This window comes from Blennius ocellaris (assembly GCF_963422515.1).
Source record: "Blennius ocellaris genome assembly, chromosome: 13".
Lineage (NCBI taxonomy): Eukaryota > Metazoa > Chordata > Actinopteri > Blenniiformes > Blenniidae > Blennius > Blennius ocellaris.
Genome location: NC_137662.1, coordinates 13,650,240 through 13,664,762, shown reverse-complemented (window position 1 = coordinate 13,664,762; position 14,523 = coordinate 13,650,240). Strand labels below are relative to the sequence as shown.

General features: G+C 43.1%; 1 protein-coding gene across 1 annotated transcript; it reads right to left on the bottom strand.

Annotated features, from left to right (window-relative positions):
• Window positions 1-394: 394 nt before the first annotated feature.
• Window positions 395-14,487, bottom strand: tarbp1 (TAR (HIV-1) RNA binding protein 1; the record flags this gene model as incomplete). Its single annotated transcript, XM_080507001.1, has 29 exons — window positions 395-1,089; window positions 3,220-3,356; window positions 4,481-4,605; window positions 5,367-5,552; window positions 5,635-5,806; window positions 5,902-5,983; window positions 6,073-6,278; window positions 6,376-6,462; window positions 6,546-6,695; window positions 6,783-6,893; window positions 8,147-8,267; window positions 8,388-8,459; window positions 8,552-8,751; window positions 8,842-9,030; window positions 9,115-9,361; window positions 9,429-9,667; window positions 9,762-9,920; window positions 10,006-10,103; window positions 10,636-10,902; window positions 11,022-11,169; window positions 11,287-11,376; window positions 11,960-12,056; window positions 12,138-12,273; window positions 12,366-12,463; window positions 12,544-12,596; window positions 12,703-12,851; window positions 13,209-13,278; window positions 13,365-13,462; window positions 13,551-14,487. 29 exons carry the CDS (start codon window positions 14,485-14,487, stop codon window positions 909-911), a joined length of 4,905 nt encoding a protein of 1,634 aa, XP_080363127.1. The 3' UTR covers window positions 395-908.
• Between the last annotated feature and the right edge of the window lie 36 nt (window positions 14,488-14,523).

The following is a 14,523-nucleotide window of genomic DNA, read 5'->3' as shown; positions in this document are numbered from 1 at the left end:
ACCCCCAAAAACAAACAATGAGCGATCCTCTCCTTCCTGCTCTCTGATCAGACTGTCTCCAGGTGAACCAACACAATGACTTTAATGAGCTGGGACGACATGGGCACTCTGTGCTGTATTTAACCCTCCCCATCTTCTTCTTGGATCAATAAGACAACTCGAAGCAAATACAAATACAAGACTTAAGTTTATTTAGTCATAGGTAATTAAAAAAAAATTCGTTCAGGGTTTAAATGTAATTAGTAATTTGCTCATATAACCGTTCTCTCTAAAACTGTCCTGCAAAATCAGAGATTCCCTCCATGATTAGAAGAGCCTGCCAAGTGGAAGATTTAAAAGTAATAACCAGAAGTGAGTTTGATTAATGGATCTTATTAAGGCACCGGAACAAGTCTGATTACTGCTGAGCAGACAGAAGCCTGAAAGGATCCAGTCTGCGCTTCACACAGCATCAAATTCTCTTAAGGTCATGAGGAGAATGGTTTTCACACAGGAGCAGCTTGGTTTTACATTTTCATGCAAGTCTCTCTAAAATCAGTAGTTTTCAAAGTGTGGGTTGTTTCTCTCAAGGTCAGGGGAATGCTTTTTCTCATAATGTTCTATTCCAACTCTTGAGAAGCATTTGTGATTTAAAAAAAAAAAAAAGACATGAGTAGAGCATTAAAGCACACTTTATTTATTGTAACTGGTAGGTTTTCTGACAAAAAAAAGAAACTATAGTGTAAAATTATGAATGGAACATTTGCAGAGTATGTACAAACTCCTAAAAACGTATCTCAAATTAAAAGCATTGCAGTACAAGCTCTATCAAGGAGCGCTAATCCTCCCACACTTTGGAAAACTACAAACATGTCAAACTCTGCATGAGGAAGAGGAGTGAGGAAGTCTGAGGTCTGCTGGTTTCCTCCTCAGCTGGATGTTGGGTTGACGTCGGTGGCTCCAGAGTTGAGGTGTTGTCGTGTGTATTCCCAGATGAGCAGGGCGGCGCTCACGTGCACGTTAAGAGAGCGGATGACTCCTTGTTGCGGGATCTCCACACACACATCCAACATTTGGAGTAAGTTGGCAGGAATACCTTCCCGCTCGTTGCTATGGAAGGAAAAGGGAAAAGAGAAAAGAGTTTTCTGATTGGAGTGTTTCCCACAACACCACAGTAATAAAATGGAGATGAGGTCAGGATGGATTATGAACTCCAGATTAACTTCCAACACCTTAGATATCTGCTTTTGGAAATCAAATTATCCTTTGATATAATTTCAAGCAGCTCTATTGTCTTTATCAATATGAAAATAAAGCGAGAATGTTTTAGAAATGTGCCTCCGAATATAGCTCTTAAAAACTATTTTAATTGCAGTCACCTAAAGTCTGAAAATAGCATAAGTATGTCTCGTTCATTTAAAAAGTAATTTAAATATATGCAAAAAATGTCAATATATGTGCAGTTATATTTCATGCCTGTAATTATATATTTTAAGTCTTCTTTAATTGAAGTTGCTCAATAACCCTAAACATTTTATTAAATGCTCTTTAAAATTTGGTTTATTGCAACAATATCATGAAGTACTTTAAACTTCTGCTCCCCTTTACCTCAAACCAAACTCTCACACCAATCTTGAATACATTTCTCTAGTTTCAATATGTAAAAATAAAAGGAAATGCATTTTCTCACTAAACAAATATTAACCAAAACCACACAAATTAATTCAAGACTGATCATTAAAGGTATAGTAGAGGATTTTCTTCTTCCGGGTGGATCATCAAAATAACTGGTCCTCCCAATTGTCAATCATTCTGGTGATATATGACGTAAGCCCGTCGTACGTGCCCGTCCCTGCGCTCAGCTCACTCCACACGGTCCTCATCATGCCGGTGGCCGACCCGACGCATTATTCTCGGACATTTTTACACAGTTTCACCCCCTCTGGTGCAAATCTTCTTGTAAAGTGAGCTTATGTGAGCGATGCCGACGTGTGACTTGTAAACAGAGCGTGCACGAGGAGAACTGGGCTCGTGCATGTCTCTCCCACGCGTTTTAGTAGGCGTTCCGTCTCGGGAGCAGGTACAGTGTTGCGCATGCGCATTTTTTTCAAACGGTGGAGAGGGCGGTTCTTTCCTAAAATTCCTGAAAATCCTCCTGTATACCTTTAAGAAACAATACTAGTTTAACACTGTTATATTTTGCCTGCATTACACGTAATCATTTGTAATTGGGTGTTGTGCATCTTTCATTCGACTTTCTGATGACATCCATGTGATTTAATTTAAGAGCACTCAGGCAGCGGCCAAGTTAATCCCACATTTACTCAAGGCTTTACAATTATGTGCAATAACCTCTTAATACAGATGACACACGAGTGCTGGTCTAAGAGCAATTGAGTAATCAGCCGAGTATATACTGAGCAATAACGGGCCATGAAAATCAAACAAACTGTTAATAAATTTGACATTCAGTCCCCACAGAGGGTGCCACTCAGTAAGAATGCACGATTTGATGAGCTACATTTATCTGAAGTGAAAGCGGGTGAGATAATAGCAACCTGATGAGAAATTAGAGCTGAGCCATGCTGTGCTGAGGCGAGCACAGCTGTGAAAGCACTCCAGACAGTGTACATGGCGCTCTTTAGCAAGCAGCACTGCTCACACCTCTGGGACCAGGCGGGGTGAAGCAAAGCAGGACGTTACCGCAGAAGATATCAATACCAACATCTCTCTTTCTCTGCACGCCAGGAAAACTGAACACGGACACAAGTTACTCGTGCTGTACAAGCTGGGATTTTTCTCCATCGACACAAATGTTTGTGAAAACTGTCCTTTAGTTTCACATTAAATCAATTAAAGGATGCCGCGGAGTGTTGCAGAGCATGGCAGCTGCTGCAAAGAAGTGTTTCTGACGCTGTCACTGCACAGGTTGTATTACCAGTTTGTCTAATTCATTTCCTTCGCTCTCCTTCCTAAGGGACAGCCAATTATAGCTCAGCATGCCCAGACAGGTACACAATGGAGAGAAGGGGCGCGATCCCCACAGGGAGCCACACTCAACCGACGAGATAACATTAAATAGCCTCGTCAGCTCACACCTTTATCTGAGCGAGTCACGGGGGCATGGGGAGATGGAGGCCTGCATGCATTCATACACATCTGGTTGTGTGGAAGCTGCCACACTGATGGCAAACAGGATTGTGTGTGTGTGAGAGAGATTAATATTTAATGCTATCCCACCCCAGAAGTAGCAGGGTCTTCTCAGGAAACTGGTAGTCCTGGAGGCTGCGACTGTTTGCCGTCTGCTCCACTCCAACAATACAGTAGCCTTCACTCTTCTTTGTCTGCAGGAAGTCAGCAAGCTCCATCGGCTTCACCTGAACAACAGACGCACACCGTTTACTGAGGCCCCATGAAGAAAATGGTGAACGGACAACTCGTCTTCAAAACTGCAACCCCGGACAACTCGTCCATGTGATTCTGGACAACTTGTCCGCCAGCATTATTGATTTGAAGGATTGAATTTCAAAGTGAAGTGGGCAGATGTTCTCTGGGTTGCAGTTTTGTGGAGGAGTTGTCCTACAATCGAAGAAAATCACTCATTTTAAACCAAGTCAGATAAAACAGTCAACCGACGTGTGGATGAAATGCTGCATAATGTATGACACGCCACTCCAGCATAAATAATACAGCCAATACAAATCCTACCAATTTGGCAAGTAACACTTGTCTACATCTAATATAAAACCAAAGTGAGATAATATGACATTTTCTAACACTAATATTCTGGTTGATTTGTTGGTACCTGTAGTAACATGCATGTTTCAACCAGAAAGCAGAAACCCACACTAACAAACATTAAAAACAGCCTTGATAATGTTTGTAGTGACATACCAAGACTAATTAATATAAAGTATTCCCCAGAAAACAACATTAAAACCCAAACAATAAATATTGTGCACTTGCTCCATTTGTATTAAATCTGCATCCTGATCTCAATACAAACATGTTTTTTGGAAAGACATCTTGTTATAACTAATAATACTTTCAATAAAACTTTTTTCTTTTTACAGAAAGCTAAAAAACAAACGCATGAGCTGTTTTAACCTGCTCAATTCGCCTGTGTTGTTTGCATATCAACAGCAGATGTTTGTGTGCAACATGGAGGAGGAATGTTCACACCCAGACTTCCAGGGTATCAGCAACTTTTATCATTTGCCTGAAACTTAAATGGGAAAAAAAAAAAACCTTTTCTCAAGTGAATTTATTACTGTACTAGAACCAAAAATCCCCAGAAATGTGATGGAAGTTGCAGCTTCAGTGAAGACGCAGACTGAGCTTTTGACAGTTTTCTTCATCGCGGCACGACAGGAAGCTGTTACACTGCTGTGAAAGGCTGCAACGCTGAAAAAGATTGCTTTCACCCTAATTTCACCCGCTTTTAATAACATGTCCATCACAATGATGAGAACATATTATCAGTTGATTTATTGCGCCTCACCTCCAACAGCGGAAGCCACAGCTCAGACGAGACGCTCAGAGACTGGAAGTGTTTGTCAGCGACGTGGCGGAGGCTGTCCAGGACCAGAGCGCTGGCACCAAAGATCTCACATGTTCGGCACAGACCTACAAGGAGAAGAAAAATAAATAAATAAATTGCAGAGCAAAGTAAAATATGTGTCATACAAAAACAAAGCCAAGTTGTAGTTTTTGACACAAAGTAAATAAGGTAACATTAACTTTTCTTACAATTACATTTTTTTCCCAGTCTTTAGGACATCAGCGCTGAGTCATCCATCTATTAATGAGTCGGCATAAAATGACAAGAAACGGAGTATCCATTCGCACATCAAAATGCGATTTTAAAGAAAATATCAACAGCAGAGCATCGCAGTGTGCGACAGTCCTGGTATCATCCAGAGCAGAAAGAGACTAAATGTGGCCCCTATTCCCAATCATTTCAATTTCCAAAAATCTCTATATTATTAGCTTGACAAGTAACAAAGGAGATCAATCGTTATAGTGAATTATTTAATGTATTCTAAGGTGACAAATACTACACACGTATAATAACCACATATGCAAGATATGTAGATATTATTACCAGCCATAATTTTGTTATATCCTTCTGGCAGTACTCACTATTAATCATCTGACCAAGAAGATAAATGATGGTCCTATCAGCAACACTGATTGACTCAGCCACTTATTTTGCTTGGTCTATCGTATTGAAGAAAAAAAATCATTGAGCCGAGAGACAAATAAAAAAAAAATTATAATAATTTTGGTGCGTGAAGGCAAATCCCTACAACGGATCATGATATCCACATGTTCAGCAGTAAAAGAGTAGCAGCGAAGTAAAAATTGTCACTGGATCTGCCTCTGACCTCCCAAATTGGTGGGCTTGTCGATAAGTGAGGCCACAACCAGCAGGGCGCCGTGCAGTTTTCCCAGTCGGGCTGCCCTCTGTGGTGGAACCAGCTGAAGTTCAAGCTCCTGCTCATGGATCCCCAACCCCCAGGGAGTGATCTTCTTCTGCACCTCGGCCCAGCGCTCCTCTTTATCCTGCTCACCTGGAAAACACAACACCGTCAACACTTGTAGGAGACGAGTCCTGTAGCTTTCATCTCTGCTTGGTAGAGCATGTTAATGTACTTTTGTCTTGTTGGATCCAGTCTCCAGGCTGCAGCTTGTTCAAATCAGAAACGGGATTTCTCAAAGGAAAAGACAGACGTTCTGAGAAGTAAGAGAGTTTTTCAAACTTCCAGGTTGGTATCCATTCATCATCAGCCAATTCCGAGAGGCTGGGGAATGTGAAAAATATGGTCTAAGAAAGCAAAAGGGTATAAGAAAATACATGTTACAATGCATTACTATGATCAGGGCTCAATTTATCTGCTGAGCAAAAGTATGATCACAAACCTCAACACTGTAATCCCTGATGGGATGAAAGGCACCAAAGAAGAAGTGCTCCTGAATCCTCATCCAGTTCTTGTTCGCATTTCTAAACAATAGATAACAAATACACATTACAAGAAATATGCATGTGTCACCGTGAGCATTTTCCAGCTATATTTGCTGATGTGCTCTCACCCAGTGCTCTGCATAGTCTCAGCCTGGTTCAGACAGGCCTTGATCACCGAGGACAGTCCCTTCAATTCATCAACCTCTCCTTCTGCCTGGTCTTGTGCCAGGCTCCACACCCTCTTCAGGGCCAGCAAGGCATACAAGCGAACACTGAAGTTATGGTTGAAACAGGACTGCAGGATGACATCGAGTGCTTTATGGAGCTGTGCTGTCTTAAATACAGAGGGAAAGAAATGTCTTAACCAAACAGAAACAAGCAGCGATGCAAAGAGATGCGTTTGAGTGGAAGAGAAACATTAGAGGTGTTACCTTATCCCTGAGGTTGGGAAGGATGATGTTAAAATGCACCAGGACTGACAAGAAGGTGCAGACACTCGTCTTGGTCTTGTCATGATCCTGTGTGGAAAACATTTTGGTTAATATTTCAACATTTCCACACATGTATTTTCTGGTAAGTTGGAGGGTGAAAAACAGCTCACCATGTTGAAGCAGGGCCAGAAGCTGTCGATGTGTTGTGGATAGCGGACAAGGATCAGAATCATCATCCACTCAATGAGGTACTTCACCGAGGCCTGGTTAGCACAGAACGCGGCTTCATACACGCTGTTCAACAAAGTGGCAACAAACTCCTGCACACACAAACACGAGACAGGAAACACTTACTTTCGGAGTGGTTCTTTGACATGTGATTATTCTTCATAATGCAGCAGCTTTACCGTTTTGAGTTTGGGGAGCAACTGCAGCAGAGTTTGCCAGACTCTGTTTTTGACACGATGTTGAAGGGAGTTGCTATAGTAACGCACTTTTGACTTTGATATGCCATTATCCTGGAAAGAGAGAATGTAGAGTGGAAAATGATGTTAAATTAGCCGTGCCGAGATCACTGTCGTACATCGAATGCAATCCAAATATCACATCACAGTAAAACTGTTTTGCAAAAGAACAACTAAATAAAAACTGTCAACTATGATGTCTAACAGTTCGTCAAATCCACTGTTTCTGGACGAGGATCAACAATACAGGAGGGGTTTGTAGAAGTTTCAGGTGGCCACAATATGAAATGCCAGGTTAATCTTTTGAAAAAAAGCAAATACACACCAACAATTTTCAAAAAGCCTGAATAATAACCAACATTTTTTTTGGCTCATCAATGAGCAACATTAAACCACACCAACTCACTGCTTTCAGCTTTCCCACCTGTATCTTAACTGCAATCATAACAATTCAACCTTTTATCAGTGATCACTTACTATTAATGAAATCTAATAAGAAATGTAATAATTTACACATTCACACAAATTGCTCAATGTCAAAAGTCACAACCTCAAAACTCCAAACTTTAAAACTAGTTTTGATAAAAAGCAAAACTATTCAGAATTTAAAATGGGCGTTCCTGTGGTTTTAGCTGGATAAGATCTGTCTGAAAAATGACACTTTCTAACCTGTGATATCTTCAGCACGACAGCCACATGGCATCGCATCAGCAGCACTTTCATGATATCATCTGCAATTTTCAACTGATGAGTGCTTTTGAGCTCTTCATCCTCATCTGCAGATTTATTTCTCTCCGACTGTGCGTTACTGCAGCAGCTTCTCTTCCTCCTCTCGAGAGGCCAGAATAAGCCAAAGTATTTCTCAGCAGAAGATTGGCGACCCACTTTCTGAGCTTACAGTTCTCGTATTAACACATCTAATGTTTGACGTTGTGCAAATAAAATGGCAACAATGACATTTCTCAACATCGCCCTTCTACTGTTTTGTCTAAATGAGGCCTGCGACTTGCGGGTTTCTGGTGCCAGTCTGAGTGGAATATGGGCGACAGCAGAACACATCTTGGACAGGACACAGTCCATCTCAGGGAGAACACAGCAGTGATTAAGAGTTAAGGATAATATAAATACAAATTAATGTTGAAAGAACCATCAAAATAGCATCCAAGTTAAGGTTTTAAGGTACACCAAAACATTTTTCAAACACTTCATTTGCTTCTCTTTTAAAGAGGTGAGAAAAGTTTTTCACAGTAGGCATCTCATTTGAACTCGTTAAATCTATTTCACAGCACAGGACGAGCACAGTTTACCTTTTTCAACAGATCCATGACGATTTCCTCCATCAGCCTCTCATGCTGTGCATTGGAAGAGTCCAGGCGATTGAGAAAAGCCATCACACATGTGCGAGGTAACTGATCGTCCCTGTTATCACTGTAAAGGTAAAACAGGAGTGAACCTTTGAAATCATATTCACGCCAAGAGAGACCTCTAGAGGCAAGATTTTGATTCACAGCCATGTGGAGCAAGTGCTCACAGAAAACTGTAGGTCACCTTGTAACTGCAACATTTGCTGCACACGTTTCACCGAGCTGCTCCACATATAAGTGGACATCCTGGACAAGTCTAAAAAAAAAATTTTAAATCCGGAGAACAAAACTGTAAATTAGCTGAGAGAAACTACTGAACAAATCTTTAGTATTGTCGTGAGAACTGACCGCTGGTCCCTCCTGAACACTGGTCCACAGATGCAAGCCTCAGTGATGATGTTAATGTGGCTGAAAACACTGGCAAACACAGTGTCGTCCCGCAGTCCGCTGCCGTCATCGACAGGCTGCCATGTCTGGCAGCAGTGTTGAAGCAACACACCAAACACGCCACTCTTTGACTGGGACAACTCCATTATCTCAACACCAATCTACAAACACAACATACAAAAACGTAAAAGCTGGAAGTGCAGTTCTCTGTGCTTCGGTTTCTCGATGCCAAACAGGCTGACGTGTCGGACCTGTTTCAAGGTGCAAAGAAGTGTTGAGGCCTGAGTGTGTGTCAGCTGAAGCAGTTTTTGCTGGAACGCCATCGAGATAAAGCCTTTCAGGGCCGGCCAGAAATCATGAGCATTGGTGCTGAGGCCCTGCACGAGCTGCCAGCTCTGGGTGATCGCCTCGACACAGAGGGCCTCGTCATCCTGCACCAACTGCAATAAACAAATTAAATCACCCAATTTATATAAAATGCACATGAACAGATTTTGTACTCATGAAAGAAACTCAACACTTACTTGTGGCATCACTGTCTCCATGAAGGTGAGCACAGGCAGCACCAGGTCACTGGGCAGCAAAGATAACGCCTCAATGCTACAACTCAGCACAGCCTTGAGAGTCTCTGATGCCTTGGAGGTGTGGACCGACTCGGGAATCCCAACAGTCTTCATCAGAAAGTTAAGACAGATCCACTGATCCCGCATGAAATTGGCAGCGACGCGACCCCATTCCTGCAGTAGAAGACCTTGTTCTTCCAGATCATCGCTGATAAAAGAAGATATTATTTCATCTTGGTGCTCATAAACAATACATTTTCATGTAATATGATTACTCCACTAACCAAGAGCAGTCTGTTATTTGTGGTTTAAGAAGACGCTTATTGATGTTTCCCAGAGACGTTTGACATTGTGACACTGAAGACTCTGGATGGTAGAAGTAATGACTCAGCGACTTCAAATCAGAAATACTTTCTGGTCCCACATTGATCAATTTCTGCTCCAGGAGGTCACATACTGTGGCTAAGGAGGCCATGAGAATGGCTTTAGTCACCTGCCTCACCACAGAAGGGACCTGACCAAAGAGAAACAATCAACAATGAGTGGGCCACACAATCGAACTGAATCATGAGCCGCACGACAGATTGCATAAATATTTAGTTTAGTACCTGTGGGCTGGATTCTCTCAGGACCGTCAAGCTGCACTTGATGAGTTTTGAGAAACCTCTGTGCTGCATTTCATTGTGTTGTTGTGTTGTGGAATTGAACATGATGACCAACTGCCTCAGGACAGAGAGATACAGCTGCGCTCGCTCTATGTCAAACAGCTGTACCTGGAGAACACATCAGAGTAAGAAACCATAAGTATCTACATAATTGGAGTGATGCCGATTTGCTGAGTTTGCTTTTTACCTCCTGCAGTTCCCCAGACAACCATCTAAAGATGAAAGCCTGGATTGGATTGACAAGTTTGGAAATTATTTTCTCCAAGACAACCATAACACTGTCTTCTGTAAAAAAAAAGAGGGTGAGAGGAAAGTAGGTGAATGTCACATGTTCCGGTGCCATTCAGAATCTGAACTTTGTCTGGGAGAGTAATGGCAAGAAAGTTTGCATTGATAAAAAACCCGGACGTGCCCAGAGGAAACATTGAAGAAAGGCCCAGAAGCCGAGGCGAGAGCATTAAACACTACACCACTGTGTGGCTCCTGATTTACTGTATTTCAACATGTATGTAAAACAAAGACATTCGATTAAATTGTCAAACAAAACAACTTGATGATATAAGTTTTTTCCAATGCCAATTCAATTGCAGAAATAAAACATTTTAAAGAGAATTCCAGTTCCATTAGCATCATTCTGTCACACAATATAAAATGAGAAAAAAAATATATGCAATAAGACACAGACAGAAAAATTAGCAGAAGAACGCTAATGATTTGTTTGCTGCATAAGTGCACCTATCCATCTGCTGCACAAACTGCATATTCATAATGTTGGGCCTGACAGCTATGGGAATGAATCAGCATTATCATGACAGACCTTGCTCCTCTCCAACACGCCGACAGTTTGGCGCTGCTCCGAGCTGAAGCAGGCTGAGCACGAGCTGCAGGCTCCTGTCACTCTTCTGAAGTGGCAAGTAGATATGGGTGCTGAGTTTGCTCAAGGTGTCCAGCAGGGGAGACAGTAATGACTCCAGAGTGTTGCTGATCTCTGTTTCTTGTCGACTCTTCTGCATGTCGACACACAACAAAACAACCCTGGCCAACTTATAGGCCTCTCTCGAGTCAGGCAACCTTTCGGTCTGACCTGGAGGACAGAAAAAAATGGTCTTCAATGGATTTTGAGACATATCAAGACGAAGTAATCGCTTTTCTGTTGCATTGCCAAACCAGTTTTTAAATTGGGGTGCATCACTTCAAACGTACCTGTGCTGGCAGGGACTCGGAGATACGACTGCATCTCTTTTTCAGCATAAGCCTGAACTGTTTCCTTATTCGCAGAAGCCCCTGTGCCAGCGCCATCCACAGTCCACGGCTGGAAACTGCCTTCATTTTCCAATAACCAGGCACAGACCTGCAGTGATGTCCATTATGAAGAATGAGGTCAAACTTTCCATATGTCGCCGCAACTTGTTATTCCAATACATTTTAAATCGACTGCTGCATCATCAGTCTGTATATCACAGCGCACCTGATCCCACAGCTCCGTGCCTCTGCACAGGGACTCGTCTGCACGGAAATGCATCAGGAAACTGAAAACATCATCGAGGGTCACTGCACTCTGGGAGTAGGATGGCAAATGAACAGAAACAGAAATTAGTTTTGCTTCTTGGTGAAACAGTCATGGTACTAATAAACATTTAAACAAAACATTAATCTTGCAGTTTCCTCCTTTATGATCCCCTATGACATGACAACATACGTAATGTTTAACAGTCTGTTAACACTCTTAAAACAATTTACTTCTGCTTACTTTGGGGCCCATTTTCTACTCTTATTCCTGTTAATGCGTCATGCTGTAAGGTAGACATTGGGCAACTTGCGCTCCAAAGACATCCTCAGTCTTCAGAGCCTACAATCCAATTTTCAAAAAATTAATACATTATTGATTTCACAGATTACAAGAGAAAAATCATTATGACCAAATTAAAACCCAATTTCCAAGTGTGGAATGTTTTAATTACAGTACTGAATCAAACATAACTGACCAAGTTGTGATATTTCAAATATATTCTTGTGGTAGAAGCATGTTAATGATACTTTAAAAACTATAATGAGGTCTTCTTGTATCAAGGATTAATTTTCATAGGCCCTCACAATGAAAAAAATCCATCCCTGAATTTAAAGGATTATTTCTGTCGTACCACAATAGTAAGAGAGAGGGCACTATTGAGCAGGAAAGATTGGGCAGCCCCTCTCGGCAGGACTTGGTGTGTGATCATGGTGCATCGCAACACCTCTCTGTAACAAATGAAAAGACATCAGCTTGTTGAATATATGGCAAATCTGCTTGTCTCTTAGTAAACATGATGAGTTAGTTACCTGAGGGCGATGAGACCACTGTTGCTCAGCAGCGGACTTGGGGGCAGTTTGGACAGAGCCTGAGAAACAAAGAGGAGGGGTACTGCACACCAGTGCTTCAAGCCCAGCTGCTGGATCAGCTGAAGCAGCACGCAACCTACACACCAAACACAACAGCGAGCCATTAACAGCCAATTAAAACCACGAGACGTGGATCAGAGTTTTGATGAACTCAAGGCGCTCATGTACTTCTCTGCTCTAACGGCAGGCTGCTGAAGAAGGTGGTCATGAAGACTTGAAGTTTCACCCCAAGCTCAGGACAGTCTCCTACATTCTGCTCGGCTGACCTTAAGATGATAAGAGTCAGTTTAACTGAGGCGGATGCACATCAATTATTTTGGTTAAATAACTTATTTTAACTCCTCACCTGTGGAAGAGTGATGTTTCAGAGAGAACATCCATAAAGGGGCCAACAATAAACTTCAGAAGAGGAAAAAAAAAAACATACATTTAATGAGGAGTTCGTTCAGTGAAGAAGGAAACAAAAGCTTGGATGGCTGCAATAGCTTTGCTTCCGAGTCCACACCTGAGAAAATGCTGACGCGAAGGCCGGCTGCTGGAGGGCCTGCAGCTCAAGCAGATGACACACTCCTTCTTTCATTAAGGACTTATTCTCACTGTGGAACATGCGTTGGTAAACACACAGCAGCCAGGAGGGGTGGAAAAGCCCTTGACCTGACGAAAAGCACAGGCAGAAAACTGGCATCTAAAAGAGGAACAGACTACAGAGCTGAAACAGGTTGCTCTAAAACCAAGCTGCATCTGCAGTTTGATTACATTTTCAAGTGAATGAAAGGTTTGCCGGGCTGTTTTCAAGTTCACCTTATGGCGTGTTTCCACCACACCAAAAGTGCAGGGAGGGAACAGAGCATTACGGAGCAGCCCTCATGTCTCATATTTTTTCACTTCTTAAGCACTGACAACCTTTAATTAATTTGTGCATGGTGGCCAAAACAGAGGATAATAAAACTGTTCAAAAGCGGCTATCCTACCAAATACCAAAGAGAGTTTTTTTTACTATTTCCGTCTTACCTTGACTGGTATTTACCGTTGTTTGGATCAGTGTGTCTATTCTGTTTAAAACTGGCCGTACAACATGAACCTGTGTATGAGACAATAAAAACAAACCTGTATCATGAGCCCAACTTGTAGCAAACACTGAAAAACAAGCATAATGGGATTTCCTACCTGGTTTTCCTCTAATGTTTCCATTACCAGAACATAATCCTCCCAGAACTCTCTGAGCACAGTGCTCTGGTTGGGGCTCCATTTAAACAAGGTCTCATCTGAAATTATTAGAGGAAACGTGAAATCAAATAAAAATTTAATGTACAGCTAAAAGTGGATCCCTTTCAGCAAACCTGAGTAACTTACCTTCTTCTGGTGGAGAGGGAGGACAGTCTGAGCCCTCCTGCTCTGACAGGGCTGCACACCTCTTCAGCAGGTACAAAGCCCTTTTCCGTGACAGGTTGTCTCTGTGAGTCAGTCCATCCTGGATCATCCTCCAGAACTGCACGGACAGTCGGGGGTCTGGTGCACGGGAAGCAGCGGCGGTGGGGGAAATGCTGCGAGATTTCAGGAGGTCATCTGACAGGGCTGTCAAACACAACAGTGCCCGCTCTGTCACTACCGGTGTGCGGGAGGTGCAGTGCCAGCAGCAGAGATCGTTCAGGATCAACCTGAGGACGCTGATCAAGCCCACGCCACTGCTGCAGCTGCTCAGCAGAGGGACCAGGACCCTGGAGATGATTCTGGACACCTGCAGGTCAGGGAGCTGTCTGATGCAGGACAGGGCAGAGGACACGGTGCTAACAGTGAACTGCTCATCCGATGACAGAGAAGGCACCAGAGCGGCCAGAACTTCACCGGCGACCTCCACACCGAGTCGCGCAGGGCTGAGCGTCCCCTCCTCTGCCAGCTGCAGGGAAGGCAGGACGGTCAGAGCCACCCGTCTGGAGGCGTCCTGCCCACACAGGCGGACGCAGACAGCCAGCAGCCTGCAGGCAGCGGTCGTGCTCTCCCTCCACGGCTCCCCTTCCCCGGCCTCTGCTGAGGTTTTACACAGGAGTGGAAGGCATTTTTTCCAAATGACCGACTCGATTTTGTCGTGAATGCAGCGTCTTTTTGCACTCGAAACAGAAGACGACCCAGAGTCGTCATCCAGAAGTGGCCCGAGTGCTTCAATGAAAGCTGTCAGCGCCTCCACCCGCTCCGCCGGCGGAGAGGACTCCTCCGGCCAAGACAGAGCCTCAAACAGCACGTCGTAGTCCGGACAGCCGGACAGGACCGCGTTCAGTAACACGGAGTTCATGGTAGGTGTGTTATAATACCGATATTGAAGGAAATG